Below are 17,445 nucleotides of genomic sequence, written 5' to 3' on the forward strand. Positions count from 1 at the left end.
CTTCGACGAAACAACATATGCGGACATGTTTACAAAGAAATTTTGAGTCAACATTCAACAGGCGTAGTGGCCGCGGCCTAAACAGACAAGTCGCCGAAGATGCCGCGGCAGGTCAAAATGTGGCACGAGATTCAAGATGGGATCTGTCATCTGATTCTCAGCTTGGATAGAATCCCATGATTCTATCCCGATGTCAGCCTCGGCGTTCAAGTCCAAGGAGAGCACGTCTCCGTTCAGTATCACAGGATGGTAAACTCAAAAATTTGTAATCTTTTAGCTGATGCCGAACGCTCCAAAATATAGAAAGCCTTCACACTGTTCACAGATCATTAATGGCAGAAATTTTAGTCTATAGGTTCATTTTTTCTGTAGTTTTCAGTCACCGTATTATTGTGTTATAGCTGAATCAACAATTGATCAAACGAGATCACTACTTCGAAAAAGAGGAAGATATTAAAAGCTGGCCATGACACCCCGACCGGTAGACGATCTTCTCTTGCGCGTGACTTCGTCGCGCAGTCGTCCTTCCTTCTCCTCGATCATTGCAATCTGAAAATGTAGGGCTTTATCTACATTGCGTATGCAATCTTTCGGGAACATACCTTCACTTTCCGCTTCAGCCCGTCGGCTTCAATCTGACACTGGCGCACATCGGTCCAAATGGCCTTCATTTCTGATAGGTATCTGAACCAAGACCAGCAGTTTATAGAGACGCTTGCGTTTGCGTAGAGTAGTCGTCTGATGAGGGAGCATGCGTGAAGTTGTATACTGGCGAAAGTTGTGAGGATCTGATAGACAGAAAGCGGGGGTTGCTAATCACGTACTCGTTGATCTGTATATCGACGGTGACAGGATCTGCAAGGACGCGATTGTTCTCGTTGAAGAGGGTCGTAATCTCGTGGATGGTACCCTCAAGATGCTGCAGTCTTTCCCATGTTGTGAGCGGTGGAAGAATAGGGTAAATGAGAAGACTGTAGAGAACGAAGGTACAGGCGAGCGTGTACAGTGAGGTCGAGGTGGAGAATGCAGTAGAAGCTAGGGTGAGGACGTATTCAAGTTTACTCTCTTGGCGGAGTGCCATGGGGGTTCTGCGAAGACTGGTCGAATTCATTGCGGTATTTGTATATATAGCGGTTTCAACGAAAATGGGTCTTTAGGGAACCTGGCTTTCCATCACTCTGGTTCAGATGACGGCAGACATCCAATCTACAAATAGGTGAGCTGTATGGCAAGCAACGGTCATCTACTACCCTGAATCAGCACGGGAACCTGAAATTCTGTCCTGGTCCGATGCAGGGCTTAAGTTGATCGTTAGCCTAGCCACTTTGGGGCGCACTTCTACCAGCGTGACACTTATATTAGATACCCTGGGGACCTATTGTTATTTCAAGATTAGCACAGAGCATATCTGTGATTTACAATTGCCGTAAACAGGGCAGACTGAAGGCGAGATATGATCGTGGCGGTGTTTGGGATTTTCCCTTTGCCTAATCGGTCTGTCATCGACTCCCTTTGCTTTGGGACGGATGAGATGTCAAATATAGTCAATTAAACGAAACAGTAGATCCAAAGATCGGTTGTTTTCCTTTGCCTCAAAAAGATAGCATTGTTATTTGTGAGAGTCCAAATCCGTAGTAGCGCAACATCGATTCAACAATCTTGAGCAAGCAAATCGATGAATACAGCTGTGAAAGTCACAAGTAATCCCTGAGTGAAAGATAAGGCAGGCAGAACTAGAGCACGGCATAAAGACAGATATAGACTATACCTAAGGTGTACTAGACTAGTGGCTGTACAAGCCATCTAGGACCTTGATCCCTTGCCGTGAGCTCGGAGGATAGCATCCTCCACTGTACTTGTGGCTCACCTCAAGGACCAAACCACATGGCCTGTCTTCCCTCGATGCTTCGTTCACGTTACTATATCCCGCATCCTGGAGTGCCGCAGGTTCCATGTTAAGTACTGCGAGAAAAAGTGCCGAGATCAGCTTAAGGAAAAAATGATGTAAAGACACTAGGGACTGAGGTCAGTCCATGTCAGTCCATCGCGAAGGACCAAAAAGCGCTTAGTCTATAGCGGGAGAAGCATCAACACTAGGCAGTGACACCCTCTTCATGAAGGCGTGTCACGTTTACGACATCCACGTTCTTAACGGAGTCAAGATTGGCATGATATTATAGATAAGTATCCTCTAAGCACGGGACATAAGGGGTTGTATTGCGAAATAAAATAGTTGCGTACCTCCAATATACTTTACAGCAGCCAAGATTATCAGCAATGGCTCCGCATTCGGAGTCAGAAGACGACGGCCATTTGAATGCACTGGCTTCTACTACAAAACGCCGATCAAAAGATCTGAAACGAGACCGCTGTTTTGTCGCCGTGTTGAATAAGTAGCGACATACAAGTGCCGCTTGGAAGGCATAATTTCGTGCGCGGCACAGAAATGAACAGTCGAAGGCAGGATACATCCCATGTTTCGTTTACAGGTGATCATTAGGTGGTATTGTCTAAGTAAATATGAGAACCCCCTGCAGCTCCAGAGATAAGACCAAAACGTACATTTAACATAATGCAAAGCAACACAGCAAAAAATTGTCCAAGATAGTCAACAAACAATTATAACAGCACGTTCCCCTCACCATAGAGCCAATGCCGCTCCAACCATAATGCCTGCCAGCACCATTGCCCCACCGCACTTATGTCCCGACGTAATCCCAAACACGATAGAGCTAGCTTTTGACGCAAAAGTCGTCACGAATCCTTTTGTCGGATCTGGTGATCCGCTAATAGTCACGGTTGGTATGGATGTGTCTAGCGTTGCAGGTGCGGTTGCAGACGACGTGACATCTGTAGCGTTTACAATAGAGAACCGTGACGACAGACAGTGCATGATGCCGTGCGTCGAGTTGAGGAAGAGAAGGAAATAGTCGTCTCCAGCTGGTATGTCTTTTAGGTATATGTTGAGTGATTTTGGTGAGGTAGGGTATGCCTCCACTAGATTTGAGGAAGAAAAGGGCTTATCAAGACAGAAAATAAGGCAGGGAACCCAAGCGCACCATTATAGGCTACGTATGTCACTCCGTCCTGGCTCAGCCTCATCAACTCTATGTCAAAATGCGTGATATCATCTAGCACGCCCTTCTCCCATGTCACTACGTTGGCAGCATCGTTCGGCCATTTCGCAGATGCCTGAGGTTCATTGATAATGAAATAGGCTAGAAAAAATTGAAAGAGAACGTCGTAAGCGAAGATTTTTTTTCGGGGAGACAGAGCGGAACACACAATGTACGAGTGTGGCGCAAAGACATAAAAGTAGAAAAGAAAGAGGAAGAGCGGTGTTGTGGGAGCGCATGTTCATTATTTTGTCGTGTACAATGGGTATGGATAGAGTTTTCCGTTAGAAGGTGTGAGAGGAAGGCTGCCTGACGGTGTGGCGACGAAGAACACGGCCTCGGAGCATGATGACCGTACTGCGGAGCCATGACTGCATAAGTCATGAGGCAGTTCTTGGACCCGGTCATAGAAACCTAGATCCCGGGCCGCTTACAAGGAAACTCTCATGGAAGTCTTTAAGACGTTTTGGGAGATTCGGAGAGGCAAGATAAGGACAATCGGGAGGAACCAATGAATGCGAGTGCTTTACAACAGACATGTGCTGGGGTTAGGACGTCATTGTTGATCCTGAACAAGAAATGATCGACAAAGCGTACCTATTGTCGGAACTAACGATATGCAGTAAATTCTTCTGTGTCAGTTCACAGCAGGTTGCTTCGATGATCTTTTTGACTTCCTTGGGCCTGTGGACCTTGACATTCACGCATACCTTCCGTAACGAATTCCATCGCGCCAGAGAAATGTCCAGCCTTGTCCACTGTACCCTGTCGCACACAAAATGGAGAGGCCATTGCTGCATACAGAAGCCAAAAATGGCAATCGTCACTTTTCGAAGTGCACATTCTGAGTGAATGGTATTCAAAAGTGAGATCCAATTCTCTAAAAGCGGAGCTAGTTCCATCTTGTCTGTGTTGAGGCCAAAAGCGAGGAAGCGGAGTTGATGAATGGGAAATGGGTTGAGCTTGATATCTAGTACGTTTTATCAGACAGGCAGGGAAACAAGGAGAGTATTCCGCACCATGGGTAACAAGCGCCTCATAGACTCCTATATTCAGCAATACCAATTTTTGGAACCCATCCGCTAATCTCGCTACATTCACCGCACCGTCGTGCTGAACGCACGAGTCCGTCCCGATCGCCAAGGATTTCACTTCCTTAAACGAAAGAGGTGATTTGGGATGCGCGAGGACGCCAAGAGGATTTTTCCAGTCAGACAAGACTCGAAGGGTTTTCAGATAAATGGTACCCGACTCGCCAGGTAAATCGTTGCTGAATGCCGAGGCGGAGACCGGACATTTGAGTCCTTTGTCTATCCACAAGTTCTCCATTTCTGGAAAGCCTCGCAGAAAGGAGAATAGATCGCCCTTCCTGAAAAACTTGCAATCATGTAGATGGACTCTCTTGATGCGGTTGTCGGCAAAGAGATGATTGAACAGAGACGCCTCCATGCCCTCTTTCTTCCGGAATATCTTCGGCCCATATTCTTGCAGTTTAACCTCTTCGAGGTTGACCAGAGAGTTCAGGACTCGCACTACCGCCTTGGCCGACATGAACCGGCATTCTGTAGGCCATTGGTGATTTCGCCGCAAATGAATGGCACGGACCAAAGGAGCCAGATGCTGCGAAGAAGAGAAGAGACTAAGGAATCTTTTCCATGTATTTCGTCGCGGTTCCAGCTGGATGTGGACTGAACTGAAAATATGCGCTCGAGCGCGAGCCAGAAAAGGTCGGCCAACATGCAGGCATACGATTAATGTCCGGTGATCATCATATAACTGGTCCAGTATGCAGTCGATTAGTTCCTGTGGGAGAACTGGGCGTTGGAAATTCCCTTTGGCGGCTCCTGGGTTCCGCTTGAGGCGTCGCAACGGGTTGGAGGTAACAAGACCCATAGATGAGAGTTTGAGAAAGAGAGACGCAGGGCGATCAACGGAGCCAGCTGTCAGTGATACAAGGATGGCATCACGGCTTTTGCGGCGCTCGCACTAAATGCACGGCAGATATAATTGAGTTACGGCAGTTTTAGCCGATGCTAGGGGTCACTGAATTGTCTCCTCCGCGAACCAGGGAAGACCACGATAACCGACTATTGAGTCATCCAAGATCATGATTACAGTTTCTTGGTAAACAAAAGACCAATTTTATCAACCAAGAGACGCAAACGTTGACTGTGTAGCGAGGATCGTAGGCAAAAAGACCTGTAATTCCGCAGTGGAAGTGGTAGATTGGGCCAGCTACGCATTGGTCACGGTATCTGTCATCAGAGTATGCATAATACAGAGTATGACTGCGGAGTCACTCTGGTCCACGCACAGCTTGGCCACAGACTGCGCTCGCTGTGAACTAGATTAAACGGCGGCCATCCACTGGTCACAATACCTCCACAATAAATGTTTCTATACCCTCGGAGCTGCCAGTTGAAAGCAACTTAGCACTGGGACGGGTTTTAGAGTACCCTTAAGGAGTAAAACGTGGATAGGAAGCCGCGAAAGGAATACCAGGGACAACATACCGATGCTGAACTATATCCTATTGAATCCTGAGAGTTCATCTCGTACTCAAAGCTCTCCTTCACTAACATGCGCTCAGATATCAAGTCCAGACGAGTTGGAGCGAGCCTAACGGCGCAGAGGCTCAGGGAAGCTGTCTTGAACCAAGCGTATTGTAAACACGGCGTATTTACAAAGATTTCAGGGAGGTCAGAGCAGTAGTAGTCGAAGGGAGAGACACCTCATTTCCCGCAGCAGATTCGGAAATAGCGGCCCACGGCCCGAAAAGCCGCATCCGAAAAAAATGGGCGTCAGCTTTTTAAAATTTGAACGACCTTTTTGCGAACTTCCACCACTGTTGGTATGAAGCATAATAAAAACGTTTTCAGCCAGAACGTTCCATCTCGAGCCTGATACCGATAGTGCTTCATTCCGTCGTTCTAGTTGTTGTTCTGCTTTCGGTTAGTCATTGATACTTCCTGTTTTGTATCATTTGTACTCTCTTCGGACGGATTGACAATATAAAAGAGTTGAGTCTTTGTCGCCGATTTACTTTTGAGGCGATCTTCTTCACCTTCTATCCTTTGTGCAGGTACGCAAAATTCCTGACTATCTTTACTCTGTCCTGATCCTCCCCTAGGCTCACTAAACTTCAATGGCTACCGATCTCCCGCAAGAGCTCATCGATAAAATACTCGATGAATCGGTTACGCAATGGGAGGATATCCTCTTACCGGATTACCGGACGTTAAGAGCGCTTTCCCTAACATCAAGGTTTTTTACGCCTTCTTGTCAAGCCCGGTTGTTCCAGGATATCAACCTGATTCGCAAGTCATGCAAGCAGTTCAGAGACTTATTATCGGATTCCCCCCACCTCGGACCTTACGTTTCAAGTTTGCGCATGTACTACCATTCTGTATCCCCCATCGTCGTAGACGTCCTCCTCCGTCTCCCCGATTTGCAAAAGCTTAACGTTGATCGCACCTGTCTTGTGTCGATTGCCGAGCACATGCACACAAGTTTACAGAGTGTCCGAGTCTTCACTCTCATTGGAGCACAGCTACCCAATGTCTCCACCCTTCCAACCGTCATTTCCCTTCTTCCGAACGTGGAAACGCTTAAGTTGAAGGGCGTAGGGCTTGAAAACGTCAAGCCAATTCCCTTTCTTATCCCTAAAAACCGGAAAATTCCTTCTCCCTCCACCATTTTTCTCGGTGTCGCCGATACACGAACCCTATCAGGACTTTCCCGTAACCTCGCTGGTCCGAATCCAGCAGCCAAATTGGACAAGGTCAAAACACTTCAAATCCGCATATCCTGCATGTCTGTCCGAGATCGCTGGGATATTGAACCGTTGCTCGTTTTGACCCAGCCTTCTCTTCAGAATCTGACCCTTGTCATGCCTGAGCATTCTTTCCGTGCGTCCACGTGTCCTTTTTACATTGTTGCAGTAGATATTTATTCGATCATGTTTAGCACCACCGATGGATTTCAGTCGACATTCCCATCTGAAGAGCTTGTGCTTACGGTTGCCGTTGAATGCGTTCGAAGCTCCATCTGAATCATACCCACAGACTCTTCCGGACTCGCTCGCAACGTTGCCTCAAACCACCCTACTTGTGCTACTAAGTCTAACGCAACACACAAACGACATCATTGTACAGGATAACAGCCAGTGGTTGGCGCTCAACAACGTTTTCATTCAGCACAATCAAACCTTCTTACATATCATCCTGGAAATGGAGGCAGCAAGATTAACAGCGGAAATAGCAGTGGCGGAAAGACTTGCTTTGACGTTCATAGCACAGTGCGTCACCGTGCGTGAAGAAGGGCGTCTTCTTGTTAATGCGCCGAGTTTGGGAAACAGCACGTTGACGGAATTCTCACCATTCGGGGCTATTCTGAGTGATAGTTAGATGAATGTTTTCATTACAGATATCAATTCAAGCGTGCAGTAAGAACCTACAGCGGTGACAAAAATTGGAATTGAACTTTGATATTGCTATAGCTCGCTGCCTGCAGACCAATATTGTCGACGCAGAAAACGCATACTCTTGGCAATTTCGGCATAGAGTATAGTAGCCTAGAGAAATTCTAGAAGTCGGTTAATGCACCGGTGAAATTACTGAGTCAAAGTGTTTTCACTGTGCATGCAAGTACACATATCAGGCGCAGAGTTCGTGATTTAGGTAATATACTATGTCTATACACATTCCATCGACGCACATCAAGCCCACATGCTCCTAAACTTTTCATTAAATTCTCCTGTAGCATCCCTTACGACCTCATACATACGCCAGTCCTCAGCGCTCGTTCCAGGTGGTCTTTTGAAGCCTTCCACATCCCCATCATCACTTGAAAGCTCGTCTGCCTCTGCTGGATCGGCCATGAAATCATCGTCCGATGATTCCACATCTTCAGATGGAGCCGTAGCTTTTCCAGATTCAATTGACGCGTCTTTCAGGAGCCGCTCCAAAGATGATTTGATCACCATCAAAGTAAGCACGAAATCCTGTAAGAGGTACCATACATCGCCTCGCCGAATACCGTTAGCTCTGTCTAGCGCAGAAACTTGGCCATGCGTATAAAAATCGAGTAGATACGCGTTGAGAGCATGCTCAGAACCGAGAGTGTTGCCCTGTACGGCTGTGAATCGGGACATTGACGGGATGGCATGCTCATTGAGATGAAGTCCAGAGCGAGCAGACCGCACCAGCTCTTCGACCGAGCGAAATTCATCGAAATGCCCTGACGTGGCCACGAAGCTGGATCGCACAGAGACCGGTCGGGTGTGATTTTCTAGGTGTGCACGGAAGCCGTCAGTGGAGGGGGTGCCCGTATATTTTATCCCACTGAGAGGAAGCATGTCGTCTGGGCCAAGTTCCGAACAATACTGAGACGTATAGGCTTTGGTGTACTCTGTGAAGATCCCAAGGATTTCTTTATCGTGTTCCTCGAGAACTTTGCGCGCGTCGTCACGAAGAGGGGGGAGAATGATCATAGAAGGGAAGCGGACCACGAGATCTTGGAGCTTCTTTACATACTGAGTATTCGCGGCTGCGCTGGCCAGGTACCGACGACCGAAAAGGTGGCACATGAGGAGAATAAAGTTGTACTTTGGTGACGGTCCTGCGCATATTCGATGAAGTATTCCTCCACGAAGAAGGATCGGCAACGCAAAATTGCTGGGTTCGGTGTACTGTTCCATCGTCGTCAGAAACTGCATCGAGCAAATATATGCCGCGGTCACTTACATAGAGATGCGCCGAGACAGCATAGAGATTGATAGGTTTTCCATCCTTGTCCAGAAGATGTGTCCGACGAAGATATTCAATATTGAAGCGTAGATGATGAAGTAGCTGGTTTTGTCCAGTCTGTGATCCAAAGCTGACCTGCGGTAGTTTCATCAAGCTCTCGATGGCATTTACAGCCACTTTTGCATTGTTTGAGCCATCCAGGAGGTTGAATAGCCGTAATGTCAGTGTCGGAGTTAACGGGAATGTTCCTCCTAGAGAGGGGAGTTTAGATAGTACAAGACGTTGCACTCGATCGAGAGTCAGCCCATAAAAGACGACGTTTCCCAATAGGTCGTATCCACGGCGACCTGCACGACCTGCACATTGACGATACTATGACGTTTCCATGAGTATATCCAATCAACAAATGAACAATGGTGGAGCCACTGACCATGAGCGCCGTAAGAAAAGGTGAGTCGCCACAGAACACAGAAGTCCTAGTAGGTGCATTGATACCAAGGGCAAGCGTCCCTATTGACATAAGTCAGAGTCTATAAGTATGATATCAGAGATGTACTATACCGGTTGAGATCATTACTCGGATGTATCCTCGCCGGAATAGGCTATAAAAGCAACCAATGAATAGGGCAAGAAGAACCCACAAAAGAAAAGACATACTTCTCAACTAAGCTTCGATAGCCTTTATTTAGGCCGGCGTGGTGAACTGCTATCCCCCGTCGAAGTGCAGCCAATAGTACAGGCTTGGATTTCCAGTACTCTGACCAGACACCATGGATCGCATCGTTCAAATCTTCGGCAGAATAATAACCCGCAAATGAGAAATTACCCAGCGGTGCGTTGGGGTTAAAAGTGCTTTCCCATGCTAGGGCTTCTGTTGCGGCCAAAGGTTCGATATCATCAGGATCAGGTTTGCGTTTCGATTTTTTGGCCCTATTCTCTTCACGGATGCGAGCCTTGGAACTATCCTGCCACTTCTGCCATTGTTGACATTTCCTCTGCCACTCTGGGCTACTTGATTTCCAAGCCAACTCTGCTTTCAAAAGCCCTTTAAGAAGCAATTCGGCAACATCCTCGCAAACCGCTCGGTCGAAGTTGAATAGAATGGCAGGCTAGAAACAGTATCAATGGCATGAATTGACAGAAGTGTGTAACTTAATGCGTACCAGTTCGCCGCGAGCATGAAGATCAGCCACGAGCGGTAAAAGTCCTCTCACAAAGTTCTGGAGGCTGGGTTCCTTATCATTTCGGCCTTGCGGGATGTCTTTGTCAGCAAGATCATAGATAACTTCATGCCGAGATGACGGTGGCAGATCCATAAGCACATTCTTGAGATCAGTTTCATAACGCAGGATGTCCTTCTGCTTCAACAATCCTTTGACAGGGGAAAAGAATTGAGTAGGGTCGAGCCTGACTAAGTTAATGGATAGGTCCTTGCGTTGGCTCATTGCGCCATAGAGCGACAGCGTATCGGAGGGCTCTAGCGATAAATCCTCTGGAAGAGCCCGCGGACCAAAGGCCAATGTTGACAGTGGATGGAGGAATCTCATCCTAGACGTCGGCTGATACGACTCATGTCCTTGAAATGGTCGTAGGCTCTTCAACCCATCCAGACGATAGAAGAATTTTCGAAGATGAGAATAGCGGTGTTTATGCTGAATGAATGTATGCTTGTATCCATGCGCCCGTGCTACTGATGCCAGCCAGTCGTTGAAAGTTTCCGGTTCTCCAACGGTTGCCGACAATCCACTAGCGTAGAATAAGCATAAGACACATCTGAACGTAATAAAAGCTTACATGATTGGACATGGCGCTAAAAGGATGATTTGCTCCCAAACAGAGCCTCCTTCCTGCTGGCCGATGGAATGAATTTCATCAAGAATAATTCTGTTCAGAAGCATGATGAGTGCTAGCAATGTCAGTGGACGCGGACATACCTTTTAATTCGAGGTGTCCATTTGGAGGCAAGTGGAGGTGATAACAGCATAATCGAAAGCATTTCTGGCACGGTGATAAGAATCTGGCAGTTGTGCGGTTCATTGATACGGTAGTCTCGTGTATGGACCGCCCATAAACTCCCTAGAAATTACATGGACCTACGAATAAGGAATGTATACGAAAGACGTACCATTGGGAACCTTTTTGCTGAAACGAGCATAAACCTCGGCAGCAATCTGAGTGACAAGGGCCTTTGTCGGAGCTATATAGACCAGAATACCATCATTTGACTCGCGCAAAACCTTCTCCATCGCGTAGAATGAGATAAACGTCTTTCCGGCGCTAGTCGGAGCTAGATGAGGGATCAATCAATGAGACAGCAAGGAAGCATACATAGAGACGACACTTACCAACGACAAGCATAGAATGGTTGGGATCATCGATGCAATCAAGAGCCTTCTTTTGCCAAGCGTCGGGATCAAAATTAACACGTCTATCGAAACTGCCATCCATAGAACGGTCCAAATATGGTCCAAAGAGTCGGAGCTGCCAGACAATAGGATGCTCGGTTATCTTCATCCAGGAATAAAGAACGTCTCCCTTTGATCGAACCAGCTTCACAAAGTCGAAGGCCAACGGACAAGGCGTTGGCGGCTCTGCTACCGTAACGAACTCATCAATGTAAGTCGAGAAACCAAAACTCTTCAAGACTGCAGATAGGGCTTTCCCTCGCGCTGTAGTAGTAGCACATTTGTCACAGATATCCTTCACAAGTCGCATGATTGTTACGGTATAACGATCTCGAACAGAGTCCTTTTCGTGATCGGGGTCTTCAATCCACATCTTGAGGAGAAGATGCACCTTGTACATGAGATGCTCGACGGCGAGCCAAGGGTCAGACATACGGGGACTACGAGTCAGTTGTTCTAGTAGTTCGAGCTTCTGCTGGGTCGACTTGTCGGATATAGCGTTCAGCTGGTTAAGAAACCATTGTCGTGTCTGGCTCTCCTTCTCGGCATCTTTCTTTTCCTGGATATCCTTCTTCAGCTGTTCCTTCTTTGTGAGCTTGACTGGCTTCGTCGTCTTAATCTTCTGAAGACGTAAGACTTCGGCTTAAACAGAGACAAGTAAATTTTACGAACCGACAGGTTAGGACCGTTTTCATGCTTCTTCGATGCTGCAGAATCGACAGTAATAGTAATCTGTTGAAGCCCTCTGCCCGACGCTCCCGTCAATGTTTCCGCTTGACGTTGCAAATTGGCAATGTACCGCTGGTTGGAACGGAGAACACGCCAATTCACGACCGGAGCCTTCTCGCCAGGGGCGATGATCTTCTTGCTATTATGCCAGTGACGCGTATCCGAAAACAATACCGAAAAGTTGAGGAATTCGCTCGACTTAAGTGGACGATCGTCACCGGCAGTGGGGATTTTAATTGAAGGGAGTGCTTTGTCAAAGACGGGGTGGGAGAACGGTAGGAGTTGAGTTTGCGTCTGGGATGTGGATATCAGAATGGGCTCCGGAGGGCTCGTTTTAGATTCGGAGTCAGATGCATCCCATGCTTCTAGATCTGAATCGTTCTCCCAGTCATCTTCCTCGTCGCTGTCACTTGTTGTACTTGCGATAGAAGATGGAACGGTGGAAGACTGCAGAGCGGCCCCATTACTTAACGTCGATAAGGGCAGCGGCACTGGGGATGGCGGATCAGGCTGCTCAAAGGTGAAAGCCTTTAGGCACGAGAAGTGATCGGGGAAATGTTCACCGGGCCAAATATTCTTCGCCTGCGCGATGATATCAGCGTGAACAGCTGAAGCCAGAGGCGTTCCACGGCTGAGATACTGAAGGAGTACGAAAAAGATGTGGAGATCGATATCCAGACCAACAGTGGCCTTTTGGAGAACGGAAGAGGCCAAAAAGAAAAGCCAGGGGAGGAAAGACTGTCGCAAAGTGTCCTGCAAATCCGATTGGACTTCGATGGGGGATTGAATTCGAGCCTTCAGAGGCAGCTCCGGAAGGCTGAAGATGTGAAGAAGAAATGCAGCTAAAAGTTCTTCCATTAAAGGTTTCTGAGATGGATTTATGGACCCAAAGAATGAATCATCGGCGAGGAATAGCTGACAAATCTTTTCAAGTACTTCATGTGTACAAGACAACGGTCCAGAACACTGAAATATCTCCGAGACGCCATATTTTTGGCTAACCAGATCCATTCGGTTGTATATCGGTGCGACTGGGGGCCAAGGAGGGATAGAACCCCTGGTAGCAGACGTCCTTTCAATGATGAAAGACAAGATCTAGGCATTGAAATGTTAGTTAGCGCCCCTCATAACAAAGGAATCCAGTACCTTCGAGTCTCTGAACTCCAATCCGTTGAATAAAGCTACAGGTAAGCCAAAGGATAGGATTTCAAAGATGAAGTTTCGTTGACACGCGATGTAGCCAGGGTGAAGACTATCAGCGGGATCGTCGCGGTTGGGGACGTTGTCGCTGATGAGCACAAACATAGGCTGAAAGGTAATTTTAGGGCGAAGTGCAAGGAGAAGTATACGTGCCACATACCTTTCTGGAGGCTTCATACTTCTTCCAAAATTCGTCTTGCAGATCATCGAACTGACGCATTGGGACGATACTAGAGAGTTGCTGTAAATGTTTGAGAAGAATTTCCCGCGCCAAGTGTCGCGAAGAGTGTACGAAAGATGTTTGTCCTGGTCTAGTTGTAGCGTGAATGTTATCTATAAATTGTTATAAAGAAGCGCATCTTTCATTCCAGGTCTTTACTTACTGCGCCAAAAGACAACCTCAACATTAGCTTTTCGCGAGACGAAACTTTTCAGGGTATTCTCGAGGATGTAAATAGCGTGTAAAGCCTGGAAGCTGGTATCTATAAGTACGCGTGTCAGTGTCTGCCACTAGGGAAAAACCCTTTCAAAAGAAACATGCCATCATTACGCCCAATGGCGAGGAGAGGATCATCCAGGACACTTTGTAAGAGGGATTCTCCTATGCCACCGAAAAGAATCAGTCGTCGTCTTGTCGCGAGAAAAATCATGACTTACCATCAATGATGAAAGGTTCATCGCCTGCGTAATCTCCTATCAAATCCATCCATCGCGCCTTCTTCGTTGCCTGATAGTACCAACTTTCATTGATATCGTCGAGAAGTTCGCTTTCAGCTGAGCTTGGAGAGACAGCCATGGTGGTGGTTTGTTGGAAAGGATGCCGTACCTCGAAACGCAGCGAAATATACTTTGCCCGAGCCTCATGCTTACCTCATGTAGCTATTGATAAGCACCCGTCAAACAAAGGATACATGGCTTCTAGTCCCTGTAATGGTGACGACGGGACTTGAATGGAAGTATGAGCCAAAACTTCTCCGTCCGGAGTTTCTGGGGCCTCTTGAAATAATCACTTAGGACCCGAAATGATCGGATATGAATGACAAGGGACATACAATAACCGTGCATTGAACTTGTATTATCTGAACACACATTTCTTCTCGGTGATACCTGAGGCGGGCGGGTCTGAACGATGCACCAATGATTCGTCAACTCCTGTCTCAACGCCTTCAAAAAATCCAAAGGCTGTAGGAATATCCCCTACTGCAACGGGCACAGGTCCATATAGCGGAAGCTGGTATATCGCAGACTCGTGGCGTCTCTTTCTGCTTTTCAAGAGTTTGACGATCACCCTGTCTGGATAGCGGCCTACACTTCCAGAGGGCATATCCGTCAAGATCTGAGCTTCGTATACCTCCTTAATAGCACCTTGACCTAATTTATTCCCAAGAAGTTAAACAAACATCATAACGATACGAATGCTGTCGACCGAGGCTGTTTGGTCGTCTAGAGAACGAAGGCGAACTAGAATGAGAATTCCTATGCCGCAAGTAGAGAAGAGCTATGTTTTCAATTGAGAATCTCATTGATAATCTCCTATGGTTGTATCGTTGAGTATGGAGAGGTCATGCTAGATTTATGACCTACCTCGGGTGTAGTTTCATCGAGCGTTTCTCTGAGTCTATGGTGAAAGCGTCTACCAGGGACAGTTGCTTCGGTAAAGTCCCGTTGTCGTTTGTGGGACTTGCCAGTATGCGAATGCTTGCCTTTAGCTAGCGACAGGTCAAGTAGGGAAACACATTCAACGGCACGCAATATGTTGATTGCTATCAGGAGCTTTCCAAAGGTTGAATTGGAGTAAGCACGAATATCAGTAAGCCCGGATATGCAGTGTTTGGGTTTCTCGGCGTCGAAAACTGACGCTGAGAAAGTTCCCGAAATAGAATATAATAAGGTCGAGTTCGAGTGAACAGCACACGTCCAAGCCTGGATATTAAAGTTTTAGATAGGTTACACAAGGAAAGAAAGAAAGAAAAACATACTCGTTGTATAAGTAGGTACATACGGCTGACATAGGCGGGGAAAGTACGGTGCAAAGCAATATTTTCATGATCAGACCAGCCCAAGTACCGTATCTCGGTTGTCGTGAAGGATCACCCTCTCTTATCGGCGAACCCCAACATGTCCACCAGTGGGTGTTGTTAATTTCGGCAACGTACTTGTCGAGCAGATCTTGAAACTGTTCAAGATTCAGCATACGAATAGAAAGGAATCACAGAGCATGCGCACCACCTCGACCTCGACGGATCGCTTTTCATACTTGCCCTTCTTCACACTCGTGTGATGGAGCTTGCGACACTGCACACGGCTTCCTCCACCGTGTTCCTTGTAGCAGCGATGGCCGACAACTTAACATCAAGTATCAGCCCATGGGCATGAAGATACTCAGCGTCCGTGTATCCTGCCTCTGCGGCGTGATGGAAGATGGAGTAAAGGATGCGCCGGTTGTCCGGCCCGATAGCCGAAGCTTTTCCACAACCACGATGGCACGGCCTACGCATTGTGAGTTTGTGTCTATGCCCTAATCTCAGCTCACCCTTTGCACTTCTGTCGACATCCTTTGGCTAAACACACCTGAATCTCTGTAACAGAGTTGCTGACCTTCATGCCGCTTTCAAACTTCCTGCATAACTGCTCGCTGGCCCCCAACGTGAACGCGTGCATGTCACCCTTGGCATCACGAACCTCAACCCCCGGGTCTCTCCAGACTACACTCGACCTTCTGAACCGCGTTTGGATGCTTCTCTCGCTCACAGCTGCACCCTGATTATCACCCTCGACAGGCCCGACGTTCTCAGAAGGGAATCCTGACGACGCGTCGTTTTGGCGTGCAGGAGAGCCAGTACGCTGAGCTTCCGATGGATATTACAGTGGGATCGTATGACGTGCCAAAAGACCAACTCTACGAGTTGCAAAGCAGGCACATGGACAACACACATATTAGATGTGGCAGCGCGCCATTATCAGTCAGTCCTTAATCGCACGTGGATCTATTCGCGACACTAAAGACTGATCCAATGATTGTTCTTTTCTTCCTTATGTTCTTGGCTTCCAACTGGTTCTACACGTGGTGTCAGCACCTACCTTCCCTCTCTAGAATCATCTGACTGATGCTTTAATTTTATCCAGAATTCAGTGGTTTCAACGATGCCATCTTCAACGTCTGCACCCGGGGCCTGACTCACAAATTCTGTTACTGGATTTTCCAAATCATCGGGTCTGTTCTTATCGGTCTGCTCGACCGAAAATCCATCAGCCGTCGCATCTGCGCCTACACAGGATGGACCGTCCTCTTCCTAATAGTCCTTGTCGTCTACATCTGGGGATACTTCTACCAAGGGGTACACGCACGAGAGCGTCGCACTAGAGACAGAGGAAATGGATACCTACGATTGCAGATACGCCAGTCGGGTGTGGTTCTACACCTTCTGTGGGATTCTGGACGCAATGTGGCAGACGACGGAGTACTAGCTTATGGATGCGATGTCAAACGATCTGTCAAAGCTGGCATTCTTGCTAGATTCTACAAGTCGATCCAGTCGGCTGGGGCCGCATGGCGTGCGGACGCTGTCAAAATTCCGTATGTTTTCCCTGACGCTTTATTGTGATGCTTCCTGACGCTTCGTATAGGTACGTGAATATGTTCATTTCGGAATCGGCTTTCCTTCTCGGAGGTCTAGTGTTTGCGTTGCCTATGATTATCATACGTATCAAGGATCATACCATTCTAGACGACGAGACCGTGTCAGTTCATCTGTCTCATTAACTTTGATGATTTCTCATGGGCTTGCTTATAGCACTCGGATGGATGATGAATGACATATACGTCTAACTGAGGATATCGCTGCCGAGATGAAAGTTACCCAGGCATCTTCATGATTTTTATGTTGGTGATAAAGGTCGCTTTATGACTGATGACTTTTTTTCTAGTATATCTGTAAATACTCGTATTCTTGCTTGCCATCGTAACATGTGCTGATGATCGACTTATTTTGGGCTATTCAAGTTGCCACTTCTCGAGGTTACCAAGTTTCCGCTCTATTGTGAATGAATTAACCGATAACAGGTGACGGGAGTCCTGTGCTCTCGATTAGGCAATTTGGTGCTTGAATTCAATTGGTGCGCTTCTTCAGTACTTCAACATGTTCACGCTTCCGTCACTAGCCTGGGACTTGGGATACCTTTCGGCTCGTTCTTAAGCCTTCACCTGCTGGCTTGCCCAGGAAGCAGTCACTTTTCCAGAGACCCTAT

General features: G+C 47.3%; 5 protein-coding genes across 5 annotated transcripts; 2 read left to right on the forward strand and 3 right to left on the reverse strand.

Annotated features, from left to right (window-relative positions):
- Positions 1 to 177: 177 nt before the first annotated feature.
- EV420DRAFT_1133659 (uncharacterized protein) lies at positions 178 to 1,093 on the reverse strand. The gene is made up of 3 exons (XM_060465997.1): positions 825 to 1,093; positions 603 to 768; positions 178 to 549 (listed from the first exon to the last, which is right to left on the reverse strand). The coding sequence occupies exons 1-3, from the start codon at positions 1,079 to 1,081 to the stop codon at positions 454 to 456; spliced, it is 519 nt and encodes a 172-aa protein (XP_060323571.1). The 5' UTR covers positions 1,082 to 1,093; the 3' UTR covers positions 178 to 453.
- Positions 1,094 to 2,638: 1,545 nt separating this feature from the next.
- Positions 2,639 to 5,009, reverse strand: EV420DRAFT_1650541 (uncharacterized protein; the record flags this gene model as incomplete). Its single annotated transcript, XM_060478466.1, has 4 exons — positions 2,639 to 2,997; positions 3,060 to 3,218; positions 3,919 to 4,086; positions 4,136 to 5,009. 4 exons carry the CDS (start codon positions 5,007 to 5,009, stop codon positions 2,639 to 2,641), a joined length of 1,560 nt encoding a protein of 519 aa, XP_060323572.1.
- Positions 5,010 to 5,941: 932 nt separating this feature from the next.
- On the forward strand, positions 5,942 to 7,567 carry EV420DRAFT_1581803 (uncharacterized protein). Its single transcript, XM_060474683.1, has 3 exons — positions 5,942 to 6,198; positions 6,247 to 7,024; positions 7,083 to 7,567. The coding sequence occupies exons 2-3, from the start codon at positions 6,262 to 6,264 to the stop codon at positions 7,520 to 7,522; spliced, it is 1,203 nt and encodes a 400-aa protein (XP_060323573.1). The 5' UTR covers positions 5,942 to 6,198; positions 6,247 to 6,261; the 3' UTR covers positions 7,523 to 7,567.
- An 85-nt stretch (positions 7,568 to 7,652) lies between these two features.
- EV420DRAFT_1133707 (uncharacterized protein) lies at positions 7,653 to 14,188 on the reverse strand. Its single transcript, XM_060465998.1, has 16 exons — positions 13,855 to 14,188; positions 13,739 to 13,798; positions 13,581 to 13,679; positions 13,358 to 13,530; positions 13,144 to 13,305; positions 11,941 to 13,092; positions 11,209 to 11,887; positions 10,989 to 11,150; positions 10,798 to 10,939; positions 10,658 to 10,747; positions 10,027 to 10,609; positions 9,521 to 9,972; positions 9,425 to 9,465; positions 9,294 to 9,373; positions 8,861 to 9,235; positions 7,653 to 8,805 (listed from the first exon to the last, which is right to left on the reverse strand). The coding sequence occupies exons 1-16, from the start codon at positions 13,991 to 13,993 to the stop codon at positions 7,834 to 7,836; spliced, it is 5,361 nt and encodes a 1,786-aa protein (XP_060323574.1). The 5' UTR covers positions 13,994 to 14,188; the 3' UTR covers positions 7,653 to 7,833.
- A 1,473-nt stretch (positions 14,189 to 15,661) lies between these two features.
- EV420DRAFT_1769256 (uncharacterized protein) lies at positions 15,662 to 17,150 on the forward strand. The gene is made up of 5 exons (XM_060481016.1): positions 15,662 to 15,925; positions 15,978 to 16,072; positions 16,331 to 16,774; positions 16,825 to 16,938; positions 16,992 to 17,150. The coding sequence occupies exons 1-5, from the start codon at positions 15,800 to 15,802 to the stop codon at positions 17,011 to 17,013; spliced, it is 801 nt and encodes a 266-aa protein (XP_060323575.1). The 5' UTR covers positions 15,662 to 15,799; the 3' UTR covers positions 17,014 to 17,150.
- The last annotated feature ends 295 nt before the right edge of the window (positions 17,151 to 17,445 follow it).

This window comes from Desarmillaria tabescens, assembly GCF_030435595.1.
Source record: "Desarmillaria tabescens strain CCBAS 213 chromosome Unknown EV420scaffold_77, whole genome shotgun sequence".
Lineage (NCBI taxonomy): Eukaryota > Fungi > Basidiomycota > Agaricomycetes > Agaricales > Physalacriaceae > Desarmillaria > Desarmillaria tabescens.

Excerpts from the sequence above, each read along its gene's own strand:
- EV420DRAFT_1133659 (XM_060465997.1), bottom strand. The coding sequence starts at position 1,081 with ATGGCACTCCGCCAAGAGAGTAAACTTGAATACGTCCTCACCCTAGCT. Across the intron at positions 769-824 it reads GTCGATATACAGATCAACGA|TATACAACTTCACGCATGCT; the intron begins GTACGTGATTAG and ends AACTTTCGCCAG. Across the intron at positions 550-602 it reads GGCTGAAGCGGAAAGTGAAG|ATTGCAATGATCGAGGAGAA; the intron begins GTATGTTCCCGA and ends CTACATTTTCAG.
- EV420DRAFT_1581803 (XM_060474683.1), top strand. The coding sequence starts at position 6,262 with ATGGCTACCGATCTCCCGCAAGAGCTCATCGATAAAATACTCGATGAA. Across the intron at positions 7,025-7,082 it reads CATGCCTGAGCATTCTTTCC|CACCACCGATGGATTTCAGT; the intron begins GTGCGTCCACGT and ends GATCATGTTTAG.
- EV420DRAFT_1133707 (XM_060465998.1), bottom strand. The coding sequence starts at position 13,993 with ATGGCTGTCTCTCCAAGCTCAGCTGAAAGCGAACTTCTCGACGATATC. Across the intron at positions 9,466-9,520 it reads TATCGAAGCTTAGTTGAGAA|CCTATTCCGGCGAGGATACA; the intron begins GTATGTCTTTTC and ends TTGCTTTTATAG. Across the intron at positions 9,236-9,293 it reads CTTTTCTTACGGCGCTCATG|TATCGTCAATGTGCAGGTCG; the intron begins GTCAGTGGCTCC and ends GAAACGTCATAG.
- EV420DRAFT_1769256 (XM_060481016.1), top strand. The coding sequence starts at position 15,800 with ATGCCGCTTTCAAACTTCCTGCATAACTGCTCGCTGGCCCCCAACGTG. Across the intron at positions 15,926-15,977 it reads CACTCGACCTTCTGAACCGC|GCCCGACGTTCTCAGAAGGG; the intron begins GTTTGGATGCTT and ends CACCCTCGACAG. Across the intron at positions 16,775-16,824 it reads GCGGACGCTGTCAAAATTCC|GTACGTGAATATGTTCATTT; the intron begins GTATGTTTTCCC and ends CGCTTCGTATAG.